At 43.5% G+C, this 15,086-nt stretch overlaps 1 protein-coding gene across 1 annotated transcript; it reads left to right on the forward strand.

Annotated features, from left to right (window-relative positions):
* Positions 1–2,720: 2,720 nt before the first annotated feature.
* On the forward strand, positions 2,721–4,646 carry MFSD6L (major facilitator superfamily domain containing 6 like). Its single transcript, XM_066618338.1, has one exon. The coding sequence runs from the start codon at positions 2,721–2,723 to the stop codon at positions 4,644–4,646; it is 1,926 nt and encodes a 641-aa protein (XP_066474435.1).
* The last annotated feature ends 10,440 nt before the right edge of the window (positions 4,647–15,086 follow it).

Genomic DNA, 15,086 nt, shown 5'->3' on the forward strand with positions numbered 1-15,086 from the left:
CACCTGCCTCCCCACCCATTGCACGTCCCTGCTGTGCATGGGGAAGCCCAGTAGACCTGGGCTCCAAAGGCCTTTCTGCCTGTTGCCACCCTTCCCCTGCCCTGTTCTGCCCACCCCACCACCCTCCCCCAGTGTTTCACGCCTCCCCCCCTTTGGAAAGGGGCAGCCCTTTAGGAAAAAGTCAGGGCGCCCAGCCTGAGGATGCCCTGCAGCCTCACCTGCGCTCAGGAGTCGCCAGCAGCCTCTCCAAGGCCACCCGCCGTATCCCAGCAACGGCGAGCCCCTCCCTTCGGAGTCCCGCCGAGGCCACAGTCCGCCCTTGTGGCGCTGGGGAGTTCCGAAGGGGCAAGCCTGGCAGCAGGTGGGGCGGGGCGGGGCGGGGCGGTGCCGCCCTCGAGCCGCGAGGCCGGGAACAGGTGCTTCTGGGCGCATGCGCGTCTCCCGTGACAGCAGGGCGAACCCGAGGGCCGCGTGGAACCACGGAAGCCGCAGCTGAGCCGACCGCACCCCTCCCCCTCTCGCAGGTATGGAGTCCCCGTGCGTCTTGGGAAGGAGGCTGCCATGGCAACCGCCGCGAGGTGTGAGGCTCATCCCAGGCCCCACCTGGGATGGGGAATTGGGGGCGTGGCTTGGGCTGGGGCTCTCACCTGTCCTGTGGTTGACGCCCTTTAGACACTGACCCCTGTGAATGGTTGCGTCTTCCGGGGGGGGGGGGGAGAAGTGCCCTGCTCAGTAAGGACAACTGAGCTTCAGGGGGGCCAAGCAGGGAGGACAGTCCAGGGCCTTCAGGGCAGGCAGGCAGCCACACTGGCCCTCTGAGGGGATCTGGTCGTGGCTTCTTTAGATAAGGTGCTTCAAAGTGGGTGCTGATCACTATGAGCAGTGTCAGTTTGCAGGGGGTCTTTTCAGTTAAAATCACTATAAATCACCACACACGCACCGCATACACACCACACACACACACACACACACACACATCACGCACCACACACACACTAACAAGGGCTAACTGCCCCTGGGCTTCTGTTTTGCTGTGGACACAGCTCTGCAAAGGTGGACAGTCCCTAAGCGGCATGAACAGGTCGTCACCCTGGAAGAGAAACGTTCTTCAACAAGTGGGTTGTTATTCTTGCTTTAGGCTCCTCGCTGAAGAGTCTCTGCTCTCTTAAAAATCCTGTTCTGATCTGCAGCCTCACTGTATGACTGCTAGCAGGTGGTTCTGCTTCTGCTCATGAGTAGAGCTTTTCTGACACCCTTCAGATCTTCTTCCTCTGCAGTTTCCCAACAGCCCAAACCAAAGTACAAATCTAAAGTTTTTCACCTGTCCCTTGAACCCGTTAAGCGCTCTCAAGCTCCTTACACTCTTGGTGCTAAACAAGTGCTAAAAATACTCTGTATACACTTGAAAAATCTAAGAACAAGCAGTCTTTGTTGTCTCCTGTAACCTGCCCTACCTGTACCATGTACCTTTTCTATTTGCCAGGCAGAAATGCAGATGCCAGCATCTTTGACCCAGCAGAGCTCTTCACAATGTACACAATGATCAGATATAAAACGCTCACATTTGATTTCATTGTATTTTTGCAAAGGATCAAAATATCTTTAGTCAAGTAACAAGTTTTGTTATGATAATAAAATATTTTTTTCTGTGTTCAGCCTATCATATTTTTTCTCAGAGAAAGTGTGATTCTTCTCTCACCTGCAGGCCATTCCTATTTTGAGCACTGTGTGGAATGTAGTTGCACTTGTATCATGGACACCTGCTAGATCAGGGTAGTTCAACTTCTGACTGCTTGGGGGGGCTGCATGATCCTGGCACCTCCCCCCCCCCATTGCACAGATGCAGGAGTAATTGGCAGTGAAGTGATGACATCACTGCAAATTACTTCTGAGTTCTGAGCTGCTGAAGTCATTTGGCAGGCTCAGGCAGCGGCAGGAGGCAGAGATGGGTGCAGTGGGACTTTTTGATCTCCCTGCTGCACCATTCCAGCTTCTCCTTCTCCAAAGGAGAAGTTGAAACAGCATGACAAGGAGATTGAAAGGCAGCTGAAGCAGGAGGAGGCTATGGGTGATGACTGCAGTGGAGCTTTTGAGGGCTGCCAAAAATGGGCCTCATGAGTCATGTTTTAGACCACCCTGTGCTAGATAGTTCCTACAACATCACTAGTGGTTTTTGTATAATTCCTCCTCCCACCATCCCATGAAAGTTAAAAAAAAATTATATTCTGCCTTTTGGCCTTCCAGATCTTGAGTGAACTTAAAAAGTTGTAGGCTTTAATCCTGCACAAAATTTAAAGCAGTGACTCTCTGTAATGTGGGAAAGGGATGTCATGCAATTGGCACTGGATCAAGGATAGCATGAATGTAATGATTAAATCATCTAGAAAGAATACAGGAATATCTGAGACAGCAAGCAAAGAAGGACTGATTTGAAATTCAAATTTTCTTTCATCACTGACTCCTAAAACGGTATTTGGTATAGAATGTTTGACTGAACAGGAAACAGTTATTATTTACTTATCACTGCACTACTTTTTATGCCAAAACAACATTTTTCAGTGATAGCAAGAGAAAAATATTTCTCATTATATTTCTTATATATTTATGTATTGCAGACAAGTTATTTCCTTAAGTATTTATTATTAAGTATTATTATTACTTATTTCCTTTCCTTATTAATTTATAGGGCACAGTTGGGAACAAAGTCTGCACCTGAAGACATGACTACAAACAACCAATGGGATGTGAATAAAGCACTGACACTTGCTGGCCTCTTCCATTTTCTTTATGGTGCAGGAAATGCCTGCACAGCCCCATTTTTAACTCTATACTTTCGACAGTTGGGGCTGACTGCACCATTAGTGGGAATTATAATTGGACTCAAGCACTTAATCACTTCCCTGTGGGCCCCACTATGCTCCTATTTAGCAAAAACCCACAATAAAAGGAAAGTTCTCATCACTGGATCTCTCCTGTGCTCAGTTGGGGCAAGTTTACTTCTTACTCTGGTCCCACCATTGAGTAAGGACATTGTATATAAATATTGCAATATGAGCCAGAACCCAGGTAAACAACTGACTGCAACCTCTGCACCTGATTTAAGTGTGAATAGTCCAAATACAGTGAAAACCAATCTTGCCACTGATGACAAAATGCCACCTACTGGATCACTTGGAATGACCTCTAATGACTTGGTGGCTATTGGAAAACCAGCAGTAAGTTACGCACCGTTTGAAAACTTTTCCTCTATAAATTTCTCTTCGATGATAAACAATGGTGCTCCTGACATTGATACAGTTAAACAACAATTCACTGAAGGCCCTGCTGGTGTGACATCTACTTTTGGGAAAGAAGCTGTCCCAGTGGAACAAATGTTGGAGGTACCTACTGTGAATGGGACTGTGAAGACAACTGGAAGCCCAACTTCTGGCATCATGAATATCAGTGAAAATTCCAAGAAAAATACTTACTTCGGATTTCACACATCCTCAGTACCCTTTGCAGAAACTCCCTATGTTTTTAGAAATGTGTCAGGCCAGTGGGAAAGAGCACAGGATGTGAATTCTCAGTTACTACAAGGTATTGACTTCTTGGACAGGGAGCATCAGGTCTTTCTCATGGTACTCGGTGCTCTTGTGCTTTGGGAGCTCTTGGCTGCCCCTCTTGCATGGATGGTTGATGACAGCCTCTATGAGTATCTTGACTTTGTTGATGCTTCAGACAAATATCGAAACCTCTGGATTTGGAGTTACTTAGGAGCCTCTCTGGGAGTCTGCAGTGTTGCAATATTTGTGGATCAGCTGAACTGTTTCTTGAGCACTAACATCCCACAGTTTGCCGTGCATTTTTATGGCTATGCCTTATTTATAATCTTAACATTACTTGTCAGTGTCTTCTTTCCTATCCACGTGTCAAAAAAAAATGAACATGTCAACAAAACTGTCAAAGCCTTGAACCTCATTGGGAGTGATGGCCGAACAATCTTGTCCGCTGTCACTGTCTTCCTCACAGGAGCCATTGGGTCAACTGTGCAAAACTTCCTTTTCTGGCAAATGCAAGACCAGGGCAGCAATGAACTATACATGGGTCTCTCAGTGGCCATTGGACTGATTGCTGAAATTCTTCTCTGTGTCTTCAAGAGCAAGTTACTAAGGGTTCTCTCAGGTGGTGGCACAGTGGCCTTGAGCTTAAGCTGCCTGGCAGCACAGCTACTCTGTTACTCATTCCTGTGGAAACCCTGGGCAGTCCTGCCAATTCAGATCTTTTGTGCCTTCAGTAATGGTGCCTTGTGGTGGGCTGTGAACATACTGGCAGATGACATTGCCACTCCTGGCACAGAAAGGTCTCTGCATCTTGTTCTCCAGGGCCTGTCTTATGGATGTGGAGCCAGTCTGGGCAGCTTTGCCGGGGGGTTTGTGGTAAACAGCTTTGGCCTGGCAGTCCTTTACAGAGCGTGTTCCATTACTTTAGTACTCTGGTTAATTTTGTTCTTGATTGTCCAGTCCAAGTTGCCACGACAGAAAAAAATTAATTATTCCCGTCTCCTAGCTGCAGATTCTAGTGATGTAAGTGACTCTGAGGATGATAAGGAAAGGGATTGGCTTGTAAAAGCTATGAAAGATGAGAACTTCAACAGGAATTGGTAACAGCCTTGCATTTCATCGGTCTGTTGGCTTTGGAGAATTAGGATGAAGTTATTAAAAATACACACGGAATCTATGAGGAACAATTCTGCTAGCAATGGTATTTATAGTGCATATACCTGCTGGGAAAGAAACTATAAAGATTTTATAAATATTGTATTTTCTTAAGATTTAATTTATTTGTAAATATTTGTAGCAATTTTGTTTTTCTAAATTTAGAATTTCCAAGATCTATGGAAAGGAGACTTTGAACAGTTTCTGCTGAAATTAATGTAATTTTAGTCTTCCAGATTCAGTCAAAAATTAGGTTTTGGTTCATAGCAATGGGATCACTAAAAACAAATTTAAAAAAAAACATTTTGATTGGGCAGGAACTCTGGTGAAAGAAGAGAACACACTGCTTGCTTTTGCTAAACAACCATCTTTATGGGTACTACCAAATTTACCAGATGTGAGCTGGGATTTTAGAGTGACAGTATGCCTTTGTAGGTGTTTTTGTTATGGCAAACCACCCAGCTTCCTTTAGGTCAGTATTGAGAAATGATCCCACAGTATTTCTTTGATATGTCTGTGTGGGAGTTCTGGTTTTCACTCACTGAAAACATTTTTAAAAATTCTTTGTATGTATAATGCAGATATAAAATCTACATTGACTAGAATGTGCATGCTATTCGCCTACTTCCCATCCCTTCCTGTCCTAGACATTTATTCATGTATACAAATAGCACAAGATGAGCTTAAAGGTATTTTTATAGTGTTATGTATGAAAATGCTGTCAGAATTCTACAAATCAGCAGGCTTTTTATTTCCAGGATAGGCACATGATAGATGAGAGACTCGTGCTTCCAGAATGTACAATTTTATTTTACTTAGGTAGTGTATAATATGGATCTTTTGTAAGAACTCAGGCTTTTCCTAAGCAGTCAACCATAGTTTGGTTTGGCTTGACTGAGGGCCCAATCCTATCCAATTTTCCAGTGCCAGTGCTGCTGTGCCTATAGGGTATGCACTGCTTCCTGTGTTGGGAATGCAGTCACAGAGGCCTCCTTAAGGTTTGGGAACATTTGTTCCCTTACCCCGGGGCTGCATTGCAGTTGCACCGGGGCTGGAAAGTTGAATAAGATTGGGCTGTGATTCACTTTAATGGTTATAATCAAGGTGAAGAAAGTAAAGGAAATTGGAGAACTATGAATCCCACAGTAACGTTCCTGTACACTTCAGAATGTTGTTTAAGGTGAATTGGATGTTAGGATGTGCATAGGTTTTGATAAAGGGCTCTATATTTTGTAAGAGAACCAAAATTTGAGTGCTTGCTATTCACCTTATGACAGTGGTTCTCAAACTCTCTGGAAGAGTTTGAAAGCAACTAAGTCTTTGTGGGGGTGGGGGGAAGGCAATGGGGGCAGAGGGAAAGCAGCAACACAATCCTCAGGATCCCCTGTGGCTAAGGGGGCTGTAGGGACTGGCATGCTCTTACCAGTTCCTGCAGCAGCCTCCCTGGGGTGCAGGGAGCCCTGCGTGACCGTCCACAGGGCTCCTCAGTCTTCAGAAAGTGAAAGTGGAGCAATTGTGCCCTGCCTCTGTAAATCCAGGCGTGGTGTGCGATCACTCCGCTTTCACTTTTTGAAGGCCGGAGTGCCCTGCAGAGGGTCGCGCAGGACTCTCCACACCCCCCGGGAGGCTGCAGCAGGGCCTGGTAAGTAAATGCCAGTCCCTGAAGCCCCCTTAGTGACACGATCCTGGGGATTGTGTTGCTTCCTGCCCTTGCCCTTAAGGGGGCAGAGTCCAGGGTCCTCTAGCTGGAGCGTCATGATGCCCTAGTTTGAGAAGCCCTGCCTTATGGTGACCTTAGTGACCTTTCAAATCCCACACTAACAGCCAATGCTGCCTGAGTGCTGGCGCTGCACCTGCAAACATGTGTCACAAATGTGCTATAAAGTGAGCGGGGAGGCCTACACCACTCTGTTGACACTGCAGTCGGACCCCTGGCCACTGGTGGAGCCAGGGTAAGCACCAAGCGATGCAAGGGCATGGGGAGGCGTTTCTGGGTGGGGGAGACTGTAACAAGCCCTAGAGGAGGTGGAACCAGTGGAGACCTTCTCTGCTAAATCCTTTCCCCATCCTGGGCTCAGAAGTCCAACACAGGGGCTTGTCTCGAGTTGGAAAAGCCCCATTGAGCAGGCTGGGGCTTTACTTGGGGTAAGGGGACAAATGTCCCCTTACTCCGAGGAGACCCCCAACCTCAAATTCAGCATAGGATATGGCTGGTGCCATTTTGTGCTATTGCTCTTGTGCTGGATAGCACTGGGTCCTAAATCATGTAGCTTTTATTTGCCACAAATTGTGCTCACTGTTAAAAGCATCTCACCTCGCATTTGTGTGTGTGTGTGTGTGTGTCCTTTGAAACCTTTGCTGCTACTAACAAGTTGCCTTTTAATCAGAGAAAATTTGAATTTACTACTTTACAGTTCTGCAGGATACATTAAAAAAAAGTATAAAAATACATTCGTAGTTCCTAGAGATGGAAACTGCGTGATTGAGGTTTTAAAACAGTATTCTGGATTAGTCCATTTAAAATGTTGAGATATGTTTTCCTAGGAAATGGGTGTTACCTGCAGAATAAATTCATGCTGAGTGAATTTATCAGGGTACCTTTCATGGGTTTTGCATGCATGCTAAACATGAATGTTGCTACCCTTTTGTCTAAGAAACAAATTTTATAGCATTGGCCACATGTTTACATATTGGTTATTCTCCATACCTGGTAGATGTCCAGAAGTTTGTTGCTAGGCCACAAGAGTGACTGTTCTAGGTTAACAGCATACATATCTGACACCAAGAATAAAGTGTTCTTGTAAAATAGTTTTTAAAAAAGTATTTGGACTGGTGGTTATTTGCCTTAAAGTTCCACAAGAATGAGAGCAGTGTTGGGGAAACTTGGGATTTTGAAAAGCAATATTTTTACTTAGCCATCATTTAAGAGCGATATTGTTCCAGAATGTATATTCAAAAACTCTCTCTGGTGCAAATCTCTTTTTGTCATCCACAGTCTAGTCAAACTGCAGTGTGAATCAGTTTGTCCTACTGTCAGAATTACTTTAAAATTTTATTTGATCTATGGTCATGTCAGTATTACCTTTTATGGGAATCCCAACCTAAGCCTATAGCAACAATTTTATCTTGAAATACATTTGTACATCAGGCATTTATACATAGCAAAATACCTGTTGACATGACAAGTTGGGGAAGCACAGAGAGAGTCCCAGTACAGTCAGAGTCAGCCTCATTCTTTGTGTGCCACACATTTTTCTTTTTCCCACTCACTCCTTAGACTCTGCCAACCTGACGAATGTGTGTGGCAGAAATGGGAGGGAAGAACATAGGAGAGCAGAGTACATGTGCTCGTCCAATGGCAAGGAGATGTGCCACCTCAGATGTAGTAGTAACTTAGGCTGCTGCTCTGTATGTTGAGAAACTGCTATTACTGTGTGCATACAAGTGAAATTGCAGCACCATTTTGGCCCAGCCCATAGGTCCAACTCTGAACCTGCCATAGTATCAAAGAGTTCTGTGTCGGGCCACACAGCCTGACACAGAGCTCAAGATCCAGTGGAGCTCCACCGGTCCCACCCTCCTGCCCTGCTCCCTCCCCCTGGAATGCTTCCTCCCTGCTCTCTCCCTGCCCTCTGCCCACCCCCCACCCCAGAATGCCTCCTCCCTTCCTCCCCACCTGCCTCTCCACCATCCAGTGGTTCAGGCAACCATTGAGCAGCAGATCACCGACTTTCCACCTGCACTAGCCCAGCGCAAGCTCACACTAGGCCAGCTTTGGTGCTAGGCTGGCGCTAAGCCTTGCAAATGTGCCTTATGGCACATTTGCAACAGTGCACGCCTGCAGTAAGCAAGCGCACAGAGCTCAGGTTTGGGCTCTTATTCACTTTATGGAACAGTATTGTATATTATTGTGATGACTGACTTGTAACTTTATGCATTTATCAGAAAGTGATCACACTCAACTTTTGGTCCAATATATCACACATCATCAGTAGGGTAAAACTAACCTGTCTCACAACAGTCTAAGCCCCAGAGTCAGATATTTGAAATACTGTAATTTCGACAACACAAGATGACATAAAATTCAATCCACAGCCACGCCAAGTCACTCAACATGAACAAGGATGAAATGCAGTTGCATTGTGAACCCAGTGCACAGTGTGAACCCAGTGCAACTTGCCTTACACAAAAGCGTATATGCTTCTTCCCTCATGTCAGAATGTTTGTGTTCATATAAATGTACTTTAAATTCTTCCATTTTTGTATTCAAAAAGACAAGAACATTTAAAAAACAGTTGCAGAGCTGTTCCAGTGATTAGTAGTGTCACAGATATTAGTCAGTCAGTGCCTGTGCCAAGTTACATGCTGTAGAATTTGCAGAAGTATTTGGTTCCAAAGGAATTTCCCAAAATGCTGAAAACACAGAATCACTTTTTCCAGAACTTGCTCCAGGATATTAAAATATGCCTATGTCTTCAGGACAGAAAAGGTGATTTCAAATGACCTTTGTCATACTTAGGGTTCAATCCTAACCAGGTCTACTCAGGTTCTATTTTGTCTTGTCTTTGCCAATGGGGCTTTTGTCTTTGCCAATGGAGCTTACTCTCAGGAAAGCGTGGTTAGGATTGCAGCCCTAGAATGTTATGTCCATCTTCACCCTAAATTAACCTATTCTCAGCCATCTTCTAAACAGATCATATTGAGCCTTTTGAACTGATCTTGGTCTTGCACTTTATTTTAGAAAACCTGTATACCATTTTTCAATCATAATGATTCTCAAATTGGTTCACAATAATAAAATCAAATAAGTAGATCTTATTGCCTTCACAATGATAGATCTGTAATACTGGATGCTGTCAGTGGTCTCATCGGGGTCCTTGTTCTTCTCATTCGAAAAGTAGTGACAAAAGAAGCTTCTTGGGGGGAGGAAGGTATTTTTCATAGAAGTCAGACAGGGCACAATCTTATCCAACTTTCCAGCACCAATGCAGCTACAATGTAGCCCTGAGGTAAGGGAACAAATGCTCCCTTACTTTAGGGAGGCTGTGCACACCCCATTGGCATGGTTGCATCAGCACTGGAAAGTTGGTTAGGATTGGGCCCTTAGATACTTGCTTTCTCCTGGTGCCTTACACAAGTACAGGTGTGTGTCACTTAACAAGGGGAATGCATTCTCTGATCCCTGTTGTTATGCAATTAGGTCATTAAGCAAACATTCAGCCAAATCTAATGCCTTTGTTGTATAAATAGACATTCCCTGCCAGGCACTTGGTGGGAGCACAGGCTACCAGAGACTGATTGCCTCTTCTTTGCATTAAGACCCTCTCTGTTGTGTAAACAGATATTCTGCTGCAGGCTATGGGAGACCTGACTGCCTCATTAAGAGCCTCTTTGTTGTGCTTTGACCACCATTGTATAGTGTACCAGTGGTCTGTTGTTAAGTGGAAGATTGGTAAGCGACGCACACCTGTACTAGCTTGCTGTTGTACCCACAGAAGTCTGTGTGGTTTATTCTGCAGAGTAAAGCTGACAAATGTTTCCATTGGATGGAAAGAAACAACTTTTTAAAAATTTGTGGGATTCAGACAAAGAACTTGACTTGCTCAGAGTTTTTCAGGTTGCTTAAAATCCTCCAAGGTGAAATGCATTGACAACAGCATAGACTAGGTTTGCTTCTCAGCTTCTCTACTATGCTGAAGCTGTATGAATCATCCCAGATCCTTCAAAAGATTTGGCATAATACGCAAACAGCTTCACAAAAGAGATTTCAGTGGTGAATTTATAATGAAGCATGAATTCAAATGAAAACTTGAAACAAGTCATGCTGCATAAGTAACGTTTTGCCTAGATCTGCTTCCGGCGAATTGGTCTCCTTCAGCCCTTTTCTGTAGGATGACCGATGGCAGCTGCATCGCTTCTGGAATGTTGAGGAGAAACAGGAGGTTCACCAATGCGTTATGAGGAACGTTCAAAATATCATACTCTGGATCTCCCTGTGATGGAACGTGTTATTGGTCTGCTACCCAAGTAGCCACATGTATTTTGCTACTAAATATTTTGTATGCTGGCTCTTCATTTTGCCAGCATGTGATGATGCAACAAGAACCACTGAAGTATAAGGTTGGGTGACTCATGGTTCACTTTCTAGACCAGTTATTTTTTAACCTTTTTCATCTCATGGCACACTGACAAGGTACTAAAATTGTCAAGGCACACCATGGTGTTGGTGGGGAGGCTCACATTCCCCAATGATCCTATTAATAAATGGTTCTTCTTCCGAACTCCCACAGCACACCTGCAGAGCGTTCGCGGCACACCAGTGTGCCATGGCACAGTCGTTGAAAATGGCTGTTCTAGACAAATGGAGGTGGATTGCAACTTTGTATCATGCTATCAGCATCTGGGTTCTTTTTTATTTTGTGGACTTCATTGCGAGGTTCCTTATATGTTTCCAGATACACTGAAGGTTTTGATAGGAAGACACTGACTCTTTCCCCCCATTTTAATGCAAGGTACAGTCACAGAAAAACTAAATACAAATTGATATGAAATCCAAGTCAGTGGAGCAAACAAGAAAATATCACATGCAAGAAAAACTGACTGCAGAATAGGACTTTCTTGTTTGCTTCCATGTCAGTTCTGTCAAGTGCCTTTTATTTGATGATCATGGCATTTTCAGTAAGGCAAATCAAAGGGTAGATTCTGATTGCTTCATAAACTCAGGCCTAGCTCTCATAACTGGCACAAGATTCAATCCCCATACTTATAAATTGCCTTGAATAAATCTATTGATAACAGATGCACCCTTCCTTTTTGCTCAAACTTATTTGCAGTCCAGAGGAGGGAACTGTCTCCTTCGTGTTCAAGTGTTTTCTGAATTTAAATTCCCATGCAGAAGAGCAATCAAAACAAACAAGAGATGAAGATGCATGTTAAGAGCTCAGAAGCTGATTATGCGTTGTTTAATGAGATGAGTCACAGTCATTGGCTGTGCCTCTTTTCCCATTTTATATGTGTGATTAAGGTACAATAATAAGTCTTACTTTTTAAAATGTAGGAAAATGCAGGTGTTTCTGCTTCAACAGGAAACAGCCATTTTGTTACTCCATTGAGGTTTTGCATAACTTTTTACCACTTGAAAAATTAGTCTGTGTCTCCTGTATAAGCTGCAAAAGAATCTCTTTTAAGATGTTGTTGCAAGAAAGATGTTCCAGAGGGGTAAGACACCATGCAAACACAGGTGTCAGGTATTTTAAAAGCCACGATCTCGGCATACATCCTCACAGTGGCATTGCTCCCCAGTTTATTCAGTGATCTTTTATTTGTGGAACAAATACCTGCATGCATTGGGAGGAAAGAATTGTCTGAGCACTCTGTTTAGGGACAGGTTTAACTCCTTTTATTCAGAGGGACAGAAGTCATTGAAACAAAATATATACAGGGGGCTGCCTCTTTGCAATACTAGTTCCCTGTTTTGCTCTGCAAAACTGTCTCTTATGTAGGATTTGTTTTGCTATATAAACCACTTCGTCTATTCTTTTTTGCTGAAAAGTGATATATAAATATTCTTAAGAATAATTCAAAACTCTTCTGCAGTATGTCTCATATTGTTTATACGAGTTCCTGTATTAATACGGAAAAAGAAACTTCTGATGCTGTCAATTGTTCCTTTGTCTGAGTACTTGTTTTTTACTTTGCAAAATACTGTCTGAGCCTTTCTTTCCAGTTCTATAGAGATTATCGGGTGTTTCTTTATTAAAGCCTCAAGCAATCTTACTCACGTGTACACAAAGTCACATTAATCTTACTGGACCCTCTGTCTGAGTAAACATACTTGGGCCTAGGTTGCAAACCTCCTGGCTTAAACACAAATCTTGATTCATTAGAACATACATATTTTGGCACTACCTCCAGGGTGAGTGTAATGATGACTGCCTCTTGAGCTGATCTTCCCCCCTCTTCAATGAGCAATCTACAGGAACTGTATTTGACAGGATGAACATGAAATACCTGTCCATATGAAATACCATGAAATACACTACCATACCCCCTATAATCCCCAGCTAACTGGGCAAAGGGCACCTTTAAAGTGGTGGTGGTTCTCTCATATTAAGTGGTGGGCTGGGAGAGCAATTGGCCCTTTATCATCATTGCATAGCATACCTGAAGTGTCTTTTCCAGCAGCCATTTGCTAGGGGCTCCCTTGCAGATTGTGAGCTCTTTTGGAACAGGGAGCCATTTATTTTATTATGCTATGCAAACCACTTTGTGGTTTTGTTAAATAGCTACTGCTCTTTAGTCTTCAGTATAAATATTCTTAATAATAATAAACACAGGCAGCTTCAACCATAGTTCAGTGTCAAAATGCAAATGGAATGAATCCCTTTCAATGATGTGTATGAATTTCTTGGTTTTCTTTGTGTAGACTGTCCATCATAATAAAGAGGTTGTGTTAGTTTCTGTAATTAATTCACATTGCTTCATACTCTAGAGCAGGGGTCTCCAAACATTTTGGCCAGAGGGCCGCATCAAATATCTGGCACTGTGCTGAGGGCTGGAAAAAATATTTCAATATAAAATTTATATAAATAAATTAGAGATGAAACTTAGATGAGTGAATAAATGAATGAATGGGCTCTTTCATTCAAACTCTCTGGCCCTTAGAACACCCTCCAGATGCAACCAGAGCACAGTTCCAGTCATGTTCGGCCAAGTAAGCCAGAGGCTTTCAGGGGACAAGAGGCAGCGGGCCAGATTGAGGCTGGCCACGGGCCACATCTGGCCCCCGGGCCGGGGTTTGGAGACCCATGCTCTCCAGCAGTGTTTCTCAAACTGTGGTTTGGTTTGAGAGCCAATTTCAGGTGGGTTCCCATTCATTTCAATGTGTATTTTATCAATGTATTGGACTTGCTGCTACCATGGTATGAGACTGCATTTGGGAAATGTTACAGACCTGTACTTTTAACAAGCTACTACGTATATGCTTTTAATAATGATTACTTAACATGTTAACTTACTCCAGAGTCAGTGCAGATAGGACTGCAGCCTCTGGGATGATTTTTTTTAAAACAGATCAACAACTGCTTGGGAAGGTTAGGAGGGTTCTTTTCCATAAATTTTAAAACTTATTGTAAACATCAAATTTATTTGATTGATTTGATTTTGTCGTATGGAAGTGTTAAAAATTTTCCAGCTTAATGATGTCACTTCTGGCCATGATATCATTTCCTGGTTAATGACATCACTTCTGGTGGGTCCTGACAGCTTGTCATTCTAGAAAGTGGGTCTCAGAGATAAAACATTTGAGAACCACTGCTCTAGCTGCCACCTGAAACAATGGACCCTGCTCCATCCTTCTCTTACCCCAGGTTCTCTACAACACAACTTTAGAAAATCACACTTGATCCAACCAAAACATTTTAGAGAGCATTCTTAGTATAGAATGGTAGGATTTGCTGGGCATTGTTGAAAAGCAGAAATCCATAATAGCTGTAATTCCACACAAGCGGTTCTTGGCTTCCCTGCATTACAGCACATGAGTCATTACAAATTGCAGTCAATATGATTGTATATTGTGCTCTATATTGTGCTCAATACAGCTCAAAGAGGCGAAACATCATTTAGGCTCAGGTTTCAGATAAAGGCAGAGTGGGAAAGGGCAACAGAAGTAGATGGATAGCTGCTGATGAACTGTGAATCATGGAGAAATATAGTGCCTGGGATAGTTTCCTCTGTGGAATTCCTACCTGTTTAGCAGTGAGAAAGTTTCCTTCTGAAAATACGCATTTTATCTCAGAGAGTATGCATTTTTTATTTTACAGAGGTGAAGGCAGGAGACTGATGGATTATGCATATGCCCCCTTTTCCTCTGTTGCCTTTGATTTAAGAATCTGGTAGAGGATGTAAAGCACAAATGGACTGAGAACTCCTACTCCCACTTCAGTCCCTGATATTTTGGAGTGGCTCTCATGCAACCAGTTTGCAACTTAGGTGAGAGGGTCTGTTTTATAAAGTACTGATAAAAAAAATGTACCCAGGAGAGGCGAGCTAATGTAGTTCCACACTATTTAGCATGATTCTGTCCAAAGAAAGAGGCAAGAGCAGTTCAGTACAAAGTCTACCGAGATCCAGAACTAATCTTTGGCAGCTCATTTTCCAGCGGTCTTTAAAGGATCAAAATGAGCAGTTAACCCTTCTTTCCACCAGAGGGCAGCTCTCGGGCTCATCATGATCCCTTATCTAGCCTTCTGCAGCCTCGGATTCACTTTCATCTCTAGGCAGCAGCTGTGCAAAAGCATCTTGGTGTGGAACTGTCAGGCAGCAGCTGGCAGGCAGGTACCAAGCTTGCCTGTGTTCTGGCTGTTTTTTTAAAAAATTTTTCTATTTAAT

Source organism: Tiliqua scincoides, chromosome 2, assembly GCF_035046505.1.
Source record: "Tiliqua scincoides isolate rTilSci1 chromosome 2, rTilSci1.hap2, whole genome shotgun sequence".
Taxonomy (NCBI): domain Eukaryota; kingdom Metazoa; phylum Chordata; class Lepidosauria; order Squamata; family Scincidae; genus Tiliqua; species Tiliqua scincoides.

Excerpts from the sequence above, each read along its gene's own strand:
- MFSD6L (XM_066618338.1), top strand. The coding sequence starts at position 2,721 with ATGACTACAAACAACCAATGGGATGTGAATAAAGCACTGACACTTGCT.